This window comes from Podarcis gaigeae (assembly GCF_964106915.1).
Source record: "Podarcis gaigeae genome assembly, chromosome: 4".
Taxonomy (NCBI): Eukaryota; Metazoa; Chordata; class Lepidosauria; order Squamata; family Lacertidae; genus Podarcis; species Podarcis gaigeae.
In genome coordinates, this window is record NC_139677.1 from 33,692,930 (window position 1) to 33,714,400 (window position 21,471).

At 40.5% G+C, this 21,471-nt stretch overlaps 2 protein-coding genes across 20 annotated transcripts in view; both read left to right on the forward strand.

Annotated features, from left to right (window-relative positions):
- The window catches only part of TSGA10 (testis specific 10), a 41,579-nt gene extending 23,993 nt beyond the window's left edge, over positions 1 to 17,586 (forward strand). For 6 of the 16 annotated variants that reach the window (XM_083735488.1, XM_083735486.1, XM_083735487.1 and 3 more), the window contains 8 exons: positions 257 to 425; positions 2,103 to 2,213; positions 3,829 to 4,014; positions 5,268 to 5,477; positions 9,844 to 10,046; positions 10,767 to 10,875; positions 12,242 to 12,372; positions 13,109 to 13,258. In XM_083735488.1, the coding sequence (XP_083591614.1) occupies positions 257 to 425; positions 2,103 to 2,213; positions 3,829 to 4,014; positions 5,268 to 5,477; positions 9,844 to 10,046; positions 10,767 to 10,875; positions 12,242 to 12,372; positions 13,109 to 13,238 (1,249 nt within the window). In that variant the 3' untranslated portion in view covers positions 13,239 to 13,258. Of the gene's footprint in view, positions 1 to 256; positions 426 to 2,102; positions 2,214 to 3,828; positions 4,015 to 5,267; positions 5,478 to 8,409; positions 8,612 to 9,843; positions 10,047 to 10,766; positions 10,876 to 12,237; positions 12,373 to 12,655; positions 13,074 to 13,108; positions 13,259 to 14,620 lie in introns of those variants that run through there. The other 10 variants (XM_083735492.1, XM_083735491.1, XM_083735496.1 and 7 more) reach the window with 5 other exon arrangements.
- Positions 17,587 to 20,066: 2,480 nt separating this feature from the next.
- Positions 20,067 to 21,471, forward strand: part of CRACDL (CRACD like) — a 56,355-nt gene continuing 54,950 nt past the window's right edge. Inside the window, exon 1 of one of the 4 annotated variants that reach the window (XM_083735484.1) lies at positions 20,067 to 20,475. The gene's annotated coding sequence lies outside the window, so the exon portion shown is untranslated. Of the gene's footprint in view, positions 20,702 to 21,471 lie in introns of all 4 variants that reach the window. The other 3 variants (XR_014563491.1, XM_083735483.1, XM_083735480.1) reach the window with 3 other exon arrangements.

Here is a 21,471-nt window from a genome sequence, read left to right on the forward strand (position 1 = left end):
GGCTCCCTCGGCCAATAAAGCGAGATGAGTGCCGCAACCCCAGAGTCAGTCACGACTGGACCTAATGCTCAGGGGCCCTTTTACCTTTACCTCAATATTAGACTTATTCAATATTTTAAAAATGTTTTAATAAATAAACATAATTATTGGTATACGTCTATCTAAAAATATTTGATGAAGGGACATTTTCATGCCCTTGTTTTGCAATAACATTTTTATGTAAAATGTATTTTGCATTTTATAATTTACTGCCCAGGCATTCTACTGAAGCACTCTGCAGGTGTGAACAGGATATTACCAAACTACATCAACTTTTGGATGAATCTAATAATGAACTTGCTCAGACTAGTGAAGAGAAAGAAGGATTAATTCGGGAGAATGATAATCTGCAAAAACAGCTTTATGGCTTTAAGGAGGAGAATCAGGTATATGTTGGCAGATTTGAATACAACTCATATTTACCTTTCCACTATTAACCAGGAACTGTTTTGTAACTAACTAGGGAGGACAGGAGTGCCTGTCGTGCTCTGGTCCATGGGGTCACAAAGCAACTAAACAATTAAACAACAACAGGAAGGATATTGTTCCAATCTCTGAGCAGTGCAAGATTACAGGGAGTTCCAGGGTTTGTGTTTCCTTTCGGAAAATTAGGCACAGGTGTCTTTATGATACATGGTTTGTTTACAGATTTATACAACCTGAGCCTAAGATGGAGGGGTTCCCAGCATCACTCTGGGTCTTGCTTCCTCCATAGGCACAGCTCTGGATTCAAACGAGCATCAGCCATGATGCTCTCTGCCTCTGTCTCCAGCTCACTGCTTTAGTACCACATTACATCACAGCCCTAACTCTAACCTCTAAGTTTTTAGTCCACACTTCTTCTTGCTTTAGCTATTGAGCAGGGGTCACAACCATTTGTCATTCCACACAGAGACCCTTTGATCCTCTATAGCCTTCGAATCCCCATGACGGGGTGAGCTCCCATTGCTCGGTCCCAGCTCCTGCCAACCTAGCAGCTCGAAAGCACATCAAAGTGCAAGTAAATAAATAGGAACCACTCCGGCGGGAAGGTAAACGGCATTTCCGTGCGCTGCTCTGGTTTGCCAGAAGTGTCTTAGTCATGCTGGCCACATGACCTGGATTAACTGTCTGCGAACAAACATCAGATCCCTTGGCCAGTAAAGTGAGATGAGTGCCGCAACCTCAGAGTTGTTCGTGACTGGACTTAATGGTCAGGGCTCCTTTACCTTTCTTCTAGTCTTCTTAATAGCCTATCACCCCAGGTGATTTCCTCACAAGGAAGTTAGCCTAGCTTAATTAGCCCTTAGCATTTCACTTAATTTAAGGATTAGCAGAAACTAGCAGGCTGTTTAATTTACAGGATCTGGCTTAATACACAGTGGCTTAATACACACAGGTCTTGCACTCAGTTTTAACACTCCAAAACATTGATTAAATTCTAACACCTAGACCCTGGAATTTAGGGTGTCTAGTATCCACAAACTCATAACACTATGTTCTCTGGAGGTGGTTAACAGGTCATCATATGGGTTATGCTGCAATCTTGCTGCTGAAGACAGGAAACACAGACTGGTCTTTATCTGTTGGTCACACCCCCATCATCTCCGTCAGTTTCTTGTCTTCTTCACGGACAGGTCTGTGTGTGTGTGTGTGTGTGTGTGTGTGTGTATGTGTAGGACCAGCCCACCCATGAGCAAGGTGCTCAGGCAGGTGCCTGCCTCACAGAGCAGTAGATCCCAATGTAGAGTTTTATTCCCCCCTTGTTGCTGACATGGACCTTCACTCACCTCTTCTTCCCTGCCAGGGAGGAGGGCATCATTTTCCGGTTCCCCTCAGATGCCAAAATGTCTTGGGCCAGCCCTGTGTGTTCACATGTGTTTTGCTTCAGGCTTGTTCTGCTAACTCTTAATTTTATTTAGAATTTTGTTTCATCTTGAAGGTTCGTATTTCTTCTTTTATATATAGGAATGCATCTTTAATTGTAACACGTTACGACACCTAATCCTACTTCTAAAATATAGTCAAACCTGAAAAGAGTATGAAATGCTTGCCTAAAACAATGTTTCCCATTTCTTTGACAGATTCTGCATCACAAACTCAGTGAATGTCAGAATGAACTTGATAATCTGAAGGCGAAAACTGAAGATTGGCATACAGATATTTCCAGACTGAAGGGCATGCTGAAGTCTAAAGTAAATGTATATTTTGTAAAGCTGCAAGTTTTCTAAACCATGCAATGTCTAATGGGGGGCTTCCTGTCAAGGAGCATATTCCTATGCATTCTAATGATTTGAAAGGTTTTACTGAGCCTTCAGAGAGTGCTGTGCAAAATGCTTCAGGAGAGCTGACAGCTATGTTGGGTCCTTCACAGTGACACTTGTAAAGCATTCTGCAAGATAGTAATTTGCAAGGGGCTTATCAAGACTCTTGCAAAGCCCTATGCAAAATACTATGTTGCTGAGCAGTTTGCAAAGGTCTTGTGAAAGGCCCTGCAAAGCACTCTTCCTGAGGCAAAAAAGGGTTGTTTGATGTCATTGTGACATCAGGGTATTGCTAGGTGGGCTACCCCAACCAGTGTCAAATTTTGCCCACAAGGGGTGGGGGAGATAACAATCTCGCCCATTGGACCAGATCCCATTCACCACCCCTGCTCTAAAAAATGATTCCATTCAGCCAGTACTGGGAAACTGCATTACTTTTATAGTCTATGTTCTATGGATTGCAAAAGCTTTGCAGCCAAACTAGCTTTTGATTAAGATCTCAAATAGGTCAAAAGTCTGTAGAAGGAAGGAGAAGCTTTCCATCAGCATTAATCTGTACTGACACATGTGCAAAAGGCAAAAAGAATTTGATATTCCCAATAGAAGAAGGCAGGCAAGGTCAATGCACATCTGAGCTGCCTTAGTGTTATTTAAGGCCTCAATTCAAAATGCACTGCATGCTGAAAAATGCTTGCATGCAGTTACAAAATTCATGAGACTATTATATTTTTTGTATTTTTACTAAACACTAAAGTTTACTGAGGCATTTCCTCATCTGCTTTGATTTTCTTGCAGCAAATCTTACAGAGGAAGGAGCTGCAATGGTATACTTGGAACAACATCAGAGCCCTTCCCCTTCCCCACTATACAGCTGGTGCTTGCCCTACTGTCTTGTTCCCTTCCCCCCTGCAGCCCATCAAAACTTTACTACTGTGGTATGAGTGGCAAGAGTGGGAGGAGATATTCTCCCCAAATTGGACATGGGCATGTTGCACAAGTTGAGCGGTACCTGCATGGCAGGTCCATCTTTGTACAATGAAGTTCAGATGTTCACCAGTCCTGCATACCCACCATACAACTGGACTGAAGTAAATATAGTTTACTAAGGGCCAGTTCACTTTTTTAAATCCATTTATATTGTAAAGTGTAGCAGTAGAGAGCCATGTGCTCTCTTTCCAATTGTCTAACAGTATGGGGTGTACGCAACCAGTTCCCATGAACTTTCACTCAAAAAAGTTGTGGAAGGATTGCAGCATTCAGGTGATTATATATACAAATGATAGCATATATGCACTGTAACACAGGTGGTGTTTTCTATGCTCTAGGACAGGGGTAGCCAATGTGGTGCCCTCCAGATGTTTTTGACTAGAACTCCCATGATCACTTGGTGTTACCTATGCTGCTGGGAGTTGTAGTCCAAAACATCTGTTGGACACCACTTTGGCTCCTGCTCTGTAGTTACGCAAGCTAATTTTCTGTTCCACCATGCATGGTATATGTAAACTGGCCTCAAATTTCAAAAATGAAACCAAATTTTGAATTTCAGGAAAAGGAGAATCAAGATCTTTTGGATAACTACCATAGGGCCAGTGAACAAGCGGAAAAGTGGGAATCCAAGTTCCAACAAATGGAAGCAAATTGTAGCTCTGTCCAACTGGAGCTCCTCAGTGCAGAATCTGAGAGCCGCAGACTAAAAGAACGAACAGAGGCTCTTGAAACAGAGATTGGGCATGTAAGTTTGAAAAGCCTTAGCAATCCATTTTTACAATTTCATTTTCATTTAAGAGCTGGGCAGTAGAGCTTTTTCATTTCCATTCAGCACTTTCGCCCTTGTTCTTCATCTCCATTGGGAGTGTTAAGGGATAAAGTTTATTGTGAGACATATGTCTCAGTTATGTGGGCTACAACAGGTACTTTCAGAAAGCACATTTGTTTTAAAGGGAAGAGGTCTTCCACTCACCAACATTCACTGACCCTATTTGCACACCATGCTAAACCAAATCATGGCTTAGTGTGGCCAAGCAAATGTGGGTTCCCAGAGAGATCACAGCCACTTTGCTTCTCCTCCAGTTCTGCTTCCACCATATTGCTTTAAGCTAAACCACAGATCACCAGCCCAGGACCCAGTTGATGGCAATAGCTACCATTGACCTTATTTAGATTGTCACACATTCTGGCCTTTTTGAGACTGTTTGGGATAAGTATGTGGTGTGAGACCTTGTTTTTCTGTAAATTTATGAATTCTAGACTTTTACCAAGCTGAGAGTTCAGTATTCTAAGTACCAATATTTTAGGTACCATTATGTATCTTAAGATGGTTCCTGTACACAGTGTGGTTGGTAAGAAATAATATGTATGCTTTTGTTTTCTAAAGTTAATAATTCTATCTTCTCCCCATCCCCAGCTCTTAAATCTTATTTTGCAGCCAAAAATCAAAATTTTGAAGATTAGACACTTTTATTTTAATCCAGATGGCCTCTCAAGATACCCAGCAGTCTTTATTTAGAACAAAAATTGTTATTGCAGTGCAGATCTTACTTACTAGTGCAGATTCTTCAGTGTTCACATCGTCTTCTATCTTACAAAGGCTTCCTTGGACATGTACAAGGAAGAACAACTTTCTGCATTGAAAGTTCATATACCAATATTGTGCTTTCTGCAAACAACTGAATCTACATGGAACTCTGGATCAGTCTGCCTAAGCCATAGCCCTTAACAGTGTATATAAATAATTGATATAAATGAGATGTAGCTGCATCTAGTGTTTACTGGTTTGTTCACAAGATATTTATTTTACATTCTGCTCACAGTTAACATTTTTATTTTAAATTCACTGCAGAAACCCTTAGACGTTATGTATTAGAAAAAGATAAGGTATCATTGTTTAACTAAAACTGTAATTGATCTTCCCTAAAGTTATTAGGCATTGTTCCGGTACATTTCTATCAAAATGTTAATTGTCTTCATCAACACATGTTTCCACAGCAATTAGCAGCAGAAAAAGCCCACAAGTCACAGATTTCTACATTAGGTAAGTCTCTTTTGAAAATGGAGGAGGAACTCCATGACGTGCAACTGGAGAAAGTTTCTGTACTGTCAGAGTTGGCATCTACTCGGGAACTCTGCATAAAATTGGACACTAGCAAAGAGTTATTAGCCCGGCAACTAAGCAACACAACACAGGAAGTAGAACGGGTAAGTATAATCTAATCTACACATTGTTTAGAGGAAAGAGGAAAGGCAGAAAACATAAGTTGGAATGCCTTTTAATATCTTCTTGAATGAAATTCTCACAATACAGCAACCTTTAGGTTACGTACGTTTGCTTAAGTACAAACATAAGAAGAGCCCTGCTGGATTACACCAAAGGCCCTTCTGGTACAGCATCCTGTTCTCCCAATGGCCAAACTAGAAGCCTATGAAAAGCCCCTAAGCAGGACCTGAGTGCAACAGCTCTTTCCCCACTTAAAGAATCCCAGCAACTGGCATTCAGAGGCATATTGCCTCCAATAGCGGTGGAAGACTATAGGAGCAATTGATTGTCTTATCTGCCATGAATTTGTCTAATCCTCTTTTAAAGTGATCCAGATTTGTGGCCATCATAGTTTAACTGTGAAGTAAGTCTAATAATAACAATAATTAATTGTATTATTTATATCCCTGCCCATCTGGATGGGTTTCTCCAGCCACTCTGGGCGGCTTCCAGCACTTACTGTAAAAAAACATAAATCATCCAACATTAAAAACTTCCTAATACAAGGCTTCCTTCAGATATCTTCTAAAAGTTGTGTAGTTCTTTATCTCCTTGACATCTAATGGAAGGATATTCCACAGGGAGAGCACCGCTGCTGAGAAAGCCCTCCACCTTGTGGGGTCCCCAGTTCCAGGGGTTCCCGGTTTTATATGTTTTTGTGTATACATGTACAGTGGTACCTCGGGTTAAGTACTTAATTCGTTCCGGAGGTCCGCTCTTAACCTGAAACTTTTCTTAACCTGAAGCACCATTTTAGCTAATGGGGCCTCCCGCTGCTGTGGCGCCGCAGCAGCACGATTTCTGTTCTCATCCTGAAGCAAAGTTCTTAACCCGAGATACTATTTCTGGTTTAGCGGAGTCTGTAACCTGAAGCATCTGTAACCTGAAGCGTATGTAACCCAAGGTACCATTGTACTGTAGACTGCTGTAACTGAACTTTAGCATAAGGTGCAAGTTACCTGTATATTAACATCAACAGTGTTCTCCTTTGTCTATTTTTGGTACATATGATGGAACCTCTCTACATCATCTCATAAGACTTCAATAACTGAGTAAAAAAGGGGTTGGGGTGAGCTGTGAGTGGGTGGGTCAGGTGTAAAGAGGGTGGATTTGGTCAGGTGTAAAGGGAGAAGGCATTGGATAAGTTGGGGGGTGGCGGCGCATGGAGCCAGCAGCCCCATCTATAATATCACCATCCATTTTTCCTAGGGATTCACGCAGGAGGCATCCAGAAAACAGTGACTTTATTTTCCCCACCAACTTCCTTAAGAAGGCAGAGTTACATGGTACCAAAATGACTGCATAAGCCAGCTCCTTAGATTACACCTCCAGTTCCTTCCCTCCCTAGTACTTCAGAGCTCCTGCTTCTTATTTTCTTACATTTACCTTGGCTCCTTGTTCCTTTTATTCTTTTCTCTTTATGAATTTGGTCAGGTTTTTTCCTCCTCTCTCTTATTCTCCCTCCCAGGTTTTTCCTATGGTGTCTGTGGGGGAAGGGGAAGTGAGCTCTTAGAAGAGACAACCCATGTCCTGGCTAACAAAAGAAAAAAGGCCAGCTATCACTCCCTCAGATCTACTTGCCACCAAGCCACCTGCAGTAGAAGAAGCTAGTACCTTTCTCTGGAGCACTTACAGCCACAATTCTGATTTCTAACCTGGCCTTTCCCGTGCTGTCTAGGCTAAGGTGCCTATTGATGAGGGAGAGTGCTGGGGAGCAATGGAGTTTGACTGGGATTTTAGCCAGCCCGTTAAGTCTTTTGATGCTTTCCCTCTAGGCTGGGATAACTTTCAGTGTTTATTCTATCAGCTAAAGTTTTGCCAGGGTAGCAGTTTTTGGCAGGAAAATGGCAGCCACTTAAAATTAGGTTTTATGCATGAAACCTCTGCTCCACCATCTTGGATAGAGATTTTGATAGCCCTCCTTTCATCTGGCCAGTAGAGGGCAGAATCCCTCCCCCTTCAACCTAGACCTTCTGGACTTGGTGTGCTTTTACAAACTGGCCACTGGCTCCCACTCATTTGACAACCTCCCTCATCCAGGCAATGGTGCTCCTTCATTCCCTCCTACAGGCCTGACTAGCTCTTCTCAGCTCAGCAGTTTCTTACTCATTAATGCGGCCCTTTACCATCACTACTTAGGCCTGGCTAGCACGGCTGGGTTCAGCAGCCGTCCACCCAACACAGCCTTTTTGCTCTTCTAGTCTGGCTGTTAGGATCAAAGGCTTATTAAGGGTCCATCTCCAGATATGCCTCACTCTCCCCTTGTACAACTGCTCAGAGATATTATTGAGGCTTACATCAATCAGCATTTTGCTTTAGCCCTACATCCATCTTGCTCTGGGAAAAGGGACAAATTAAGTCACCATACCTCAGATTTGTCTGCTTCTCCTTCCAAGGATTTAAGCCATTCTGAAAACACTATAAAAGTCTAAAAAGACTTTTTTGCATGGCCACAATCATAAGAAATCGAACAAATATCTGCATTGCATTTTTTTCGTATTCCTCAGAGGAATCGTTGGAGGTCTTGTCTGACCCACAAACTCTTCAGGACAGCTGGTGGCTAAACATGCTAGGAGGGGTCCTGGGTCCTGTATTTCCCCTGGGTTAGTGTCACTTCTTCATCATAGGACCTCTCCCCAGGGCAACCACCCCGCTGATCCCTCCCTGATTTGGCTTAACTTAGGTAAGTAATACTGTTTTCTGGATGCCTCCTGGATGCATCACTGGGAACAGAATGTTGGTCACTTTCCATTAATGTTCTTTCATGGGGTGTGCAGGAGGCATCCAGACGCACCCTTTGTATGGGCCTGGGCTCCAGCATCTGATTTGTGCCATGTCTATTTGGAGGGGTTACTTTTTACTTTTCTTTTCTAGGCTCTCTTTATTTTGCTCACAAGTGCTTCTCTGATGGCTCTTTCTCCAACTCGAATATGGTTGAAACTGGAGATGGAGTCTTAGGAGTTGAATGATGCAATCGTTTTGGTATCATGTGACCCCACCTGTCCTAGGGCAGCGGGTAGTATTAATCCACTGTTTACTGGATTCCCCCTGCATGCCCCCAGAAAGAATGTTCATGGTAAGTGACCAACATTCCATTCTATGCATCATGTAGATTACTTGGCATAGATGCATGCCAAGTTTCTACGGTGATAAATACACACCAGAACTTTCTGAAATGGCACTTTTAACCCTCTGTCAACAAGTGGAAATCAAATGTACCCTGATAAAACTGGGGGGAAATGTAATTTTTTTTGGTCAATTTTCCACAATTCCATGTTCAAGTCAGTTCTCAACTATGTCAATGTGCGAATTGCCATATGGTGTTTCAGGTCTCCTCTCCTTAATTTAATTAAAAATAAGTGTTTTTACTCTCAATGCCAAGTCTACTCCTGTTAAAATGACAGGTTTGTTTTTTTAATCACTTAATGCTTGGAAGTGGCCGCAAAGTGGAAAAACAATACTATTTTTCCATAATCAACTAATCAGCCACTTCTGTTAGCATCACCACAAAAAGTATCAGGGGTCAGAAGTGCTCCTCAGTTTTTGCAAAATTTATTTATTACCCTGATTTTTAAAAAATATTTTTCCAGTTAGAACCTTGTCTGTGAATCTTGCTGCCCACCCCACATCATAGTTGTGCAAAACTTACAGACCTGGCTTTGGGGGCTACTGCAACCCCAAAGGCATCTGCAAATCTTTGTAAGAAACCAGAGCACTCACCTCAATTGGTGGTAAGACTTAATGGCAACTCTCAGTCAAAGACCTGTGCCCGGAATATGAATGAACTCTGAATATGCATATCCTGCCCCATCAGAATGCCCTATGTGCAGAATAATATTTCTCACTGAAGACCACCTCATTATCCAGCATGTAAGAAAACATTCAGGCAGACTCTGCTCTCCTGGAGCTTTGTATGTAAATTGGGGCTCCGCGGAGCTTCAGATTATGCCCTCTAAAGTTTAACTGGGGCATACAGTTATATAATTCTCTATTCAGGGGTGGGAAAGAGAAGAAAATCAATACAACCTAGCCAGAGTTAAACATATTTAAGCCATACATTTCAGTGTATGAAAATAAAATGGGAGCTAAAAGTACTTAACAATGTGTTCGTTTTTGTACCATATTTTTGAATTGACAGACAGGGAATTGCAGTTACTGAGTATTAGGTGCATATTTTACATCTAGGAAGATGATATGGGGAAGAAGAGTGCTAATGGAATTTAGTTTACAATTTGAAATGTAATTCATCAGTTTCTAATATATTGCATATTAGGGAAAATGAAGAAATTTAACCTTTTTGGCTTTCAGCTGCAAAATGAATGGGAATCGTCTCACTCTGAAACTGAACTCCTCAAAAAACAACTCACTAATGAAAGAATTTCAATTAAAAACCTAGAAACATTGTTAGCATCCAACCGTGAAAAGGAATATCAATCTCAGATGATAAGCCAAGAAAAAGATTCTGAAATTCAGCTTCTTAAAGAGCAGCTTTCGCTGGCTGAAAACAAGATGTAAGTTAGTAACTGGTAGAAACAACACAGTTCTTCTAGATTTGAAACCACTATATTAATTTTTGTTAGTATGCCCATCTTTCTACTAAGTGGGAAAGATTCTTTGGTGATAAAGAAAGAGAGCACTGATAGGGAGTAGTAGCCACCTGCACGAGGAATTATTGGAAAAGAAGGCAGCCTGAAAAATGGAAGAACATTATTTTTGTGATTGGAGCAGGTTGCAAGTTATAAAATTTCCCCTCCCTCCCAAATCCTGGACTAATCATGATTCTACCCCCATTGCCCTATGAAAGTAACTGGTGTTTGTGTGATTAGGAAATCGGCACAGAAAGTGTTACAAACATTTGTGCATGCGTTTTGTTTATATGTCTAGGTGTGGATATATTTCTGTTCAGTGTCGTTTGAAATTTTAAGCACTGAATATATTCAATTCCTTTTGAGAGCCGAAATATCCCATAATTGTTTTTTTGTTTTTGTTTTTACCCTTCTCCAACTTGTTTTTTATACTGAATACACTGAACGCTATTCTTGAAAAGCTAATTGTATTGGGGTTTATGGTCAAACATGAGAGCGAATCCATTGAAATCAGTGAGACTTGGTTATGATTACTCTGTGGGTCTACTTTATACTTGTTTAAGTCTGAATTCAACCCATTGTTTATTTTACAGTATTTGAATAATTGCATCCATTCAGTTCAAATGATACTTTTGTCTGTTATAGTGCTACCCAGAGTCGAGATTTTTCACAGCTCAAAAATACAATAACTCAATTGGAGTCTGAGTTAGATATCACCAAAAGGCAGCTGGGTACAGAACGCTTTGAAAGGCAAGTGTACGATCACATGTTTAGTCTGTTATTTTTCCAAATAAGATCACATGCAATCATGCTAATTTAAAAAGAGCCATGTGCATATTTTCTAAAAGCATCTTAGCAGTAATCTTATATTCACTGGAACTAAAGCTGTAATTGAAAGCATATTTATTAGGGAGCCTAGGGCTTGCCAATCAGAAGGTCGGCGGTTCGAATCCCTGCGACAGGGTGAGCTCCCGTTGCTCGGTCCCAGCTCCTGCCAACCTAGCAGTTCGAAAGCACGTCAAAGTGCAAGTAGATAAATAGGTACTGTTCTGGTGGGAAGGTAAACAGTGTTTCCGTGCCTTGCTTTGGTTTCGCCAGAAGCAGCTTAGTCATGCTGGCCACATGACCCGGAAAAACTGTCTGCGGACAAACGTCGGCTCCCTCAGCCAGTAAAGCGAGATGAGCGCCGCAACCCCAGAGTCGTTCACTACTGGACTTAACTGTTAGGGGTCCTTTAACCTTACCTACGGTCCCTTTAATGGCCTACTGCACTGTGTTCCAGAATAAGCTTGCAGCAAACATATGTATCATTTTGCATTTTAAAATGTCCACTGACTTTAAATCGCCTTGCATGCAGGAAATGTGCTAGATGCAAAGTGGACAAAAAAATCCTGAAGTTTGGCCAACTAACATTTCCTTCCTAATTTTGCAGCAGATGAAGCTCTCTACATCATCAGATTGAGGAGTGATAGGATGGCAGCTTGTCTGCATTGCCAGCCAGTGCTAAATCCTTCCCATTCACTTCTTGAGTTAACATGCCTAGACCTGCATGTAGGCCCACTTGAACAGAGCTTCAGTTTGCCAGTGTGGTGAATGGTTACCCAAATGGACAATTAGAGAAGATGAGGTGATATTTGAGGACAGACCACAACTCAGTGGTAGAGCATGTGTTTGAATGTAGAAGGTCCTAGAGAATGCAGAGAGCCACTGCCAGAGTTGACAGTACTAAGCTAGATGGACAAAATAATTTTACCTGATATAAAGTAGTTTTCTATTTTTCTACACAGGTGGCAACCATTTTAGGTGCGTCCAATTGATGTGCAGTTGCCAGAGCACGGGTCCTTTTGGACCCGGAAGAGGTTATAACAGGGGCAGGGGCACTTATGCGTGCTCCGTCGATGCACACAGAAGCTGGGAACGGAACCCCAGTACAAAATGGTCACCATCTGTACTTTTACACCCAAAGCCTGTGCTGGCCTTCCTCCTGGTTTTGTGGAACGATCTGTCTCCATCTTTCAGCGTTATAGTCTGTCTGAAGAACAGTCTTGGTGAGAATCTTCACATTTTAGCTTGTTGTGTTTACCCCATCTTAAGATAAATTACCCTTTTGTTTTAGAGAGCGTGCTGTCCAAGAGCTTCGCCGCCAGAGTCTGGGAGCTCCATACCAATTAACTTCTAAAATAAGGACATCATCACCTGAACGTTCTCGGCACCGGTCTTCTGACAAGTCTCTGGACAGATCTTCAGAATGGTGAGAACATTACTTTACTTAGTAGTGATATGAGATCTTAGCTCTGAAATAATGCGCTTTTTATTCTGTTGATATGTCCTGCACAGTTGTAGAGTTCAGGAACAAATTTGTTTGGGCATCAGTATAAAGTCTTTTCTCCTCACTCATAAGATAATGGTTGTATTCACATGAACAAAGGCCACACACACCCCAGAAACCATGCTCTTGTTCATTATAGATGTTTCAAAGAAGTGTTTAGAAGTAAAATGGGAATGAGTTATAGTTCCTCACTCTTGACTTCCAGATCACCCGAGGGTGGAGATGCTAACTTTTCCTGTGGGGAGATAAGTATTCTGTTTTTCCCAAGTTCTGTACTGTCATCACTGATGTTTTCAGACAGTAACTGTTACTGATCTGTAGATCACCCTTGCTATGTCTACATTCATTCTTGAACCTTTACTTCCAGGATGAATGAGCATGACTACCATTGCACCTTTCCTTAGTGCATGATGTATTGGTTGTTAAGCATGCAATAGGCCTGAGATGAGGAGTAGTGTAATGGTTGTTGATATCATAAAGGCACTGATGCCTTGTTACACCTGGAAAAGGTCATTTTCTTTCCCTGGGCAGTTCATAAGGGGTAAAAGCATTTGCAGAGTTCTCTAATATGTGAAACATTGGAGGTTCCCCCAAAAGTCTTCTCCCTTCCCCTCCTTCTCAGTTTTTTGACAGTATCTTTCCCATTCATATCAACTAGTCAGCTCAAGAGAGGAAGGCAGATGGATGAACTCGCAGATGTGTGTGACGTTAGTACGGAAGATACCCTAGAAGATAAAATCTGTTTGAAATGTCTTTCTTTGGGGATACAGCATTATACATATGAATAAAAGTGTTTATACAATCTAAAGTGCACATGGTTTCAATCCTTCATTTTTCACTAACAAGTCTCCCCACCGGTGTAATTTTGGTGCACATGAATCCAAGGCACCTCTACTTTAATCACATTGTCTTACACAACTTATTTAATTTTACTCTGTAAAATTAATCACCTCTACTGTTCTTTTGGGGGGCAATATGATGGCTACAGGGAAAAACGAGCCCATGTAAACTGCACAGCCTGTGTAGAATTGACTATGTAAACTTCATGCTCAAGTTAGTAGGGATCAGTGTATAATAGCCAGTTGCCATGGTAGCCTTTTGAGCAGTTGAGATTGGCTGTCTGTGCCAAAGCTTCTATATCATGTTTGTGCACAAAATTCCTGTTAATGTATTTTCACATTAGATGTGTATGTTACACATCGAATTACACATTAGATGTGTAACTAAAAGTAGCACTGTGCTCTTATAGAAGATTTAACAAGATGCCTCACTGTTCCTACTCTGTACCTAACCTTTAGCAGAAAAATTGTCTGTGCACATACTATAGGCCAGGGTAAGGGGTTATCTTAACCAGCTGAGTGGAGTTGGTTCTCTTTAACATACCATACTAAAGTTAAAAGCATGGTGTTGCAACGTCCTTAGTATGGAAAAGAGACAGGAGGAGTTACAAAGAACTGCAGGGGGAAAATGGCCATTTTAGAATTTGTATGAAACCAGAAATATATACAGTAGCATTAAGTTAACTCCATTCATATTATATATAAAGCAGGAGATGGGGGAGGGCCTTAATACATCAGTAAATTTAATGGGAGTGAGGCACTCAGCATTCTCCCATAGGGTTCCCCACACTTCATTAACTATCCCAGACACTTTTCTGTTGATCCTGATACTGAAAGTGAGTCAGGAACACAGAAAAGTGGCTGGAGCAACAGTTTACTTGAAGGATTATCTTATCCTATATGTGTCCACTCGAATGTTTCATATTTTCTGTTGAATATTTTGAATCATTTTATGTAAACAGTTTAAAGGTTGGTAAATTAAACAGTATATAAATATTGTTAAATATACATTTGGGTTTGTGGGGATTGTTTTGTCAGAGCTTATTTTGATGATAAGTGAAGGACCAGGCTGAGAACTACAATAGACGAAAAGTTATTGTGAGATAGGTTAAACAAATGAAGAAGTGAGCAATGAAAGAGGCTAAGTTTTGTAAGTGAATTGAGTTATGAATGCATGGTGATTTTTAGCATGATTGTTTTTTAAAAATAGTTTATTAAGGGCCTTATAATTGAAACCAGAGAAAATAACTTACACATATTGCTTGATTTGAGGCGCAACTGCCATTACGTACCAGATAATGTTAAACACCACAATTTTCCATCTTTTATAGGGATTCTATTTTGAAGAACTTCTAACTGAAGAAGATAATGAAAAAAAGTCTGATATCTATTATAGAAATGCAAATGCCAAATTGAACTCAGGGTTTACTAAAATGATTGTTTTAATCCAGTTGATGGTGGATAAGGTTCAGAATACTTCTTAAAAGTAGGAGTGTGCACACGCAAATATTTTATTTTAGCCACTGGAATATATGTTTTAATATGCTGTTTTATGCAACCAATATCCACTCTTAGTACATGAAACTGAAAAGAAATGTGAAGATGACTTCAGCTGCGTGCTGTCAAAGAAACATTATTAACGAACCTATCGCTGTAAAGATGAAAACAGAAAACAGTTTATCCTTTCTTTTATCTGTTGTAGCTTGATTGTATGCCTTCTAAGTTACGACACACTTTCACTTCAGGAGGAAAGACATTTTTAAGATGAATTATATTTAATATATGTGGTTTAATTTTGAATACAAATCTGATGTTATATTAATTAGTGGCTTGGATCCTAACTTCCATTCTGTGAACAGCATTCACATTCACTGAACAGAGCTCTACAACCTCCTTAGAGAAAATCTGGCTCTGGAGATTGCGGGACCCTTAGGAAACGGGTCAGATATAATATGGCAGGGCTGCAGATGGAGGGGGAGTTTATGGAAATCACACCCATCCCTTGTGTGAAGAGAAAAGTAACTTAGGATTCAATCCAAAGTATCAAAAAGCAATTTGTTTTTAAAGTTAAACAAACAACAGTCTACTTATCGAAATAACAGTGTCAGCTCCTATTTCATATATATCTATTAACAGCAATGTGCTGGCTCTGCAGCTATATAACCCATTGTAAGCATTAAGTATTTTGGGGAGACAGCAGGTCTTCATCAGGCTGTAACTGAGTTTGAATTCTGAATAATGTCACAGTGTCTAAGAAAGTGTATTTGTAATGGCCATTAAATATGTCATTTGTAAATAATAAAAACCCCATTAACACTTGTTTTAATTTGTAGTTTACAAAAATACATACTGACAATAACACATACTCAGCTATGAAAATTACATTATTTAAAGTACAGACATTGTAAATGTTATTTAACACTCTATAAAACATTCATTTAATAAGATTTTTTCCAATTTTTTTCTTATTAGAAGCCACTTGTTTTATTATAATGAAACAGAATTCCTTATTCAGTGGAGCTGAAAAAGATAGTTTTCAGTAGTCCTTTCTTTTGTGTGCTAAGCCAATTTCTAATTATGTTTCATCTAAGTGCTTGTTTGTTTTTTGAGATGATGGACATAAAATGATTAAGCCCTTTTCAGTATTGTTTCCATCTCCAAAAGCTTTACAGAACTTTAAATCCTAAAAATGTATTGAAACCTCCCCCACCCCATCATTTTAAAGCTACATATGCAAGTATGTGTAACAAGATGGATTTATAAACTTTCTATAGAAATATATTAACTCTGAAAAACCTCCCGAGCAGCTTTATTATTCAATACATTTCATTCTTCCTACCAGTTATGACTCAGGGGAAAGTCAAATTTTAATTTTAATTGTAAAATGTTCCTTGCAAGCACATAACAAAGAAAAATTAAAGCTGGTGTTTATAGAATTGTAAGGGCATGCCCGAAGATTCCAGTTTGACCCCTCAATTCAAAAACCTATCTTTGTAGTACCACTTAAGCAACAAAACTGCTTTATCATAGTGCTTTTTAGATTCCTCCTGACTACTAAAATATTACCTTTCTAGACCCTATAGGTTTCCTGCTTCTCTGCAACTAATCTTACTTTGTAATATGTGAAACTGAATCCTTGTTCTAAAATTGTTGTCACTCTAAAGGGGGAAGGAAAAGGAAGAACCAAAAAAGATATCAAATAACTCCTTTCTAGAGAGGTAACAATTCTCACTCTTCTTGTAATCCTTTGGGTGAAGAACCAGTGAACTGAGAATTCATCATTCTTTGCTTCTTATTGATGATGTTTTCATTTATCAGTCTTCTCAACATCCAAAAAGGAAAGATGTGTAGTTGTATTCAAATCAGTGCTGAACCAATGGTTTCCTCCACTTCTGTTATTCTGAGCATTATATTACTTGCCATTGCTTTATTCTCTGAATGTTATAAGAATGACATTTATTCTATAAGATAAATTCATAAAATTCGGACACTGTTTGTAACAGACTTTATTGTATATACCTGTGCAAATGAATGCGTGAATCAAACCTAAGGTAAGATTCTCTGTTATCAAAACCTCTCTCACCACTTTTTTATCAGCATAAAGGTGCCAGGTTTGACACTAAATATGGGGGAAAAACCTTTTTCTAAGAGACAATATTTACAAGGCAGAATATACAAAGGTCAATATGAGCAACTTGCTAGTATATGTATGACTAAGGTGTTAATTGCTATAATCCCCTCCCCCCAAACTAACTTCTCCCAATACTTCTTTGGCACAGAAAGAAGTGAATCAGAGATAGCATGTGTGTGCATACAAGAAAACTCGATTTGTGTATAACTCTGTTTTTATTTAGTGTAATCATTACATTGGCATTTAAGTGCAACTAGTTCCCCCCAAAAAAACAGGTGGAAAAGTTTGCTGATCAGTATGGCATGATGACAATTACATTGTCTTCAGAGTCTTCCTATGAAATACCGGTAATAAATTCAATGTAATACTGGTCTGGTTCACACATAACAGGACACCATGGTTTCTTACCATATGAACAAGCTGCAGTAAGCCTTGGACTTAAGTGCTACTCCTCTCTCAATATATTTTCAGATTCTGATTTGTTCTCACAGACAAGTTTAAACAAACCACTTACCCAACTTTGGACAAAACGAGGCTGGAGAGGCTGCACAATTCTATGGGATAACTCATGGTTAATTCAGTATTACGTGTAAATCAGACCATGGTTCTTTTTCTGCAGGTTTACAATTCCGTGGTTTCTTTTAAAACAAATAAATAAATTGTACACAACTCCCCAGTGTTGTTTTAATTGGTGGGGGAAAGGTTTCTTGTTGAGTTCACAGAGTGCAATTTCTACAGTTGTATTATATGCAGTCTTACTGACGAACGTAATTATTGTACTAGTCTGAAACAATGATTAGTACACCCACTGAATCAACTGAGCCTTACAAATGCTACTATTAGACCACATCACTTGATAACTAAAAGCTTTTCAAAACTGATTACTTAGTTGGGAATATAAAGGTGAAACAAAGGTAAACAAACTATTGTCTCCTTTATGTAATTGCGTGGGTGTGGTTAACATGGTATAGGAAAGTTTGTTCTTTCCTACATGGTGCAGCTAAGAAAACAGTGAGTGTATCAGTCATTGCACATTGTTCTCTAACCTCCCCCGCTCCCCAAATTCAGAAATTAACCTGAGCTGTGCAGAATTGTGTTAGAAATCTGGCCACCATTCTACATCCTCTTCAGTGCCTTGGAACTAGTGTTCTTCAGGAGAATTGGGGGTCTGGAAAGGAATGGAGGCAACAAGCAACAACACAGTGCATAATATTCAGAAGGGAACTGTCATTTTCTTTTTCAAACTGCAAATAGGGGAATCATATTTTAAATTAGTCCACTCACTATAAAACAGTGGTTCCCAACCTTTTTTTGGCCATGCCCCACCTAAGCATCTTTAAAATCCTGATGCCACCCCCGTGACATATAATTTGTATTCAAAAAGTGAACTCCACACAGAGGAAGCCTAAAAGCCTATTCACTGTTAATAACTCATTCTCTAATTGACCCCCTTAAAAATCAAATTGCCCCCGCCTATGGGGTGTGTTGCCCACGTTGGGAACCACGGCTATAAAACAAACACATTTGTTTTATTTGAGATGTGTGTTTTCAGAATCCATGCTATTCCTGTGACTGTAATTGGTTTTGTTTTTAATAATTTCTAAATGTTATATTGTTCATAACCTGCCCTGGGACCTGGTGAAGAGCAAGTGGTGTTGATGATGATTTTAACAACAACAAATACCACCACTACCATCTTAAGAGGAATGTGTCTTCTGGGAGGTAAGATGTAGGGCACACAGATAATGAAAATCTCCCCTCTCATTCTGAATGTGACCACCTCAGTATACACTTTATTCTGCAAGACTTGCTCAAATAAAATATTTTTCCATTTTTTATTTTCATAGATGATGTGTCTATGCAAATTAAGTGTTTAATTTCATAAACTGATTTGATGAACCTATAAAGCCCCACGTTTGTTGCCAAATGTGTTCACTAGACATAGCTATATTGTTAGAAGAATAATTCTATATTGTCAGTAGAATTATATATGAGAGAAATATGATGGTATTTTAACAACTACAATTTGGGGTGATAACCAAATATGTTTTATAATTCACTATATATCCCAAACCTGACAGCAATAGTCCAAATTAAATATATTCAGTCACTCATATCCTAACATTAGGCAAACCCACTACAGTAGTTAAGATAAAATGTGAGGGCATCTACCTGCCATCTGCAGGAGTAGACCTGCTGAAATTAGTAAAGAACTTAAATCCATTTATTATAATTGATATACCCTGAGTATGACTAACACTGAATATCAAAGAATTTTCATTTTTGGATGTTTGGCAGTTAAACAGGACTTCTCTTAACACTTTTCCAAGACTTTTGTTTGTGTGGAACTTTCAGCTTGTTTTCCTTTGCCTGAAACAGAATTCCCACATCCGGCTGCTTTGATCAGCGTCGTCACCAGGTAAATAAAGCTCTTACTTCATACGGAAATGGAATTTTCCTTCTTTCAGAACTGTTCTACGATTCCACACTCAACTTTAATCTTCCTTAGACACTGCTCTCTGCAGCTCAGCGACAGAGCCCATACTTTGCGTGCAGAAAGTCCCAGCTCAAAATCCTGGCTGGCTGAGTTAGAAATACTCGGGAGTAGAAGGACGGACCTCTGCCGTTTAAGAAGTATTTTCTTCTTCTTCCAAAAGACAGAGTAACCATCGCTTGCTCTTGCAGCGAAAAGCGTGACTGCAAAGTAGCAAGTTGATGGGCAAGAACCATTTCTTATGCCAGAACATGTTAACTTCTGAGGTGGCAAGTCGTCGTCTTCCCATTTCTTTTCAAATCGATTTTATTCATGTTTAAGTCAGCAGAACTATACAACCAAGAACATCGCAACATATTGGTGGTCATCACAACCTCCTACTCGGGTTTAGGGAATAAAAGTTATGCTACTCGGGTTAAGGGAAGATAAACCTCCCATGTTTTTCTTTTGACCTGAAAACTACCCACACGCAGCTCAGGTAAAGCACCTGTTCGCTGACTGGGTTCATATTCCAAAAACCACTGTATTAGGTGGCGGAGGTGGGAATTCCTCTGAACTGAAACGCTGCCGAAGAACCTGACAAACGGAGGTTGCCACCCGAGGACATGGGAGCAAACTTAACGGGACTTGCTTCCGAGTAGACCGTGGAGCCAAGTGACCGACTACACTCTCCCGCCAAACGAGAGGCGCGGCGGACAGCTAGAGCCCAGTCCCAGCTTTCCCTGCGCTTTATCCGCTTTCTTGGGGCTTTTCCTGCCATGGGCGGCAACGCAGGGAGGAGGAGCGGCGAGGCCAGGTTGCGTTGCCTTGCAGGGTCGGTCCCAGGGCAGGCGGGGCTGCTTAAAGCGAGCCTCGGGCACGCTCGCTCCCTTCCCGGCTCTAGCCAGAGCCAATGAGCCGCTCCTCGAGCGCCTGGCTCGCCTCGCTGGCAGCGCCGCCCGGGGCAACACACTCCGCCTCCTCAAGGTGCCTGGGAGGCTTCCTTCCCGCCTCCAGTTGCAGCCGGTTCGCCCGCTGACTGGAGAGACCCCGCGTTGCTGGCGTGCGCGTGAAGCAGCAAGGTGGGTGGCTGGAGGGCCGGGTAGCGTTGCAGTTCAGGGAGTTAGTTGCTAAGGGCGAGTTTCCGCGGAGTTGCAAGCAGCGCACCTGCCTTGCCTGGCGCGCGGTTCACCTTTCAGCGCCGCCATAGGCGAGCAGGCCAGGAGTTTTTAAACCTCCTCGGCTTCCTGTTCCGCGCGGCCCAGTCCTCTCCGCGTTTAGTTCAGTCAGTCAGGACTTAACTTTGAGGTAAGTGCTGGGACTTGCTTTCCTGCAACCCGCGCTATTAGCTGTGAATGGCCTCTGGGATAACAGCCCTGTGAGAGCACTATAGGATGCTTCCTCATCCTCTTGCCAGAAATTGAAACGGGTTTTTCGTTTGTATGCTTGAGATCCCTTCGCCTGGGTTTGTTATCCTGGAACTACCTTCTTTGTTCACTGTCTGAGTGATTTAATAATAATAATATAATAATAATAAATTTTATTATATGTACCTTGCCCATCTGACTGGGTTGCCCCAACCACTCTGGGTAGCTTCCAACATATATCAAAACATAATAATATGCTATATTACACATTTAAAGGTTTCCCTATACAGTTGGAAGGGGCGATTCTCCTTTTCATTTCCAGCAAAAGACAGGCAGGTCAGAGTTTCCTTTTTCCCCTTTTCGTTGTGTAGATGGAAACAAACACCAGTCGTGGAAGATCGTATCTCTCTGGGCTAGCTAAATGGTTTTCATTTTCATATAATAATAACAACCAGGGATTATTAGTAGAAGGCTGTGAAGAAACATGCGTGGAAGGGTGTTTTAACTCTACGTTTTATTACTTCTTATCCATGTTGATTTAGTCAGTGGTAACTAATCTGCATAAAAGTTACAATCCTATTCCTGTCTGCTCAGAGTAAGTCCTGCTGAATTCAATAGGGATTACTTTGAGGTAAATGTGTATAGGATTTCAGCCTAAGTGATAGTAAATACACATTCTGAGTGTAACTGTTATTACGGATTAATCCCAAA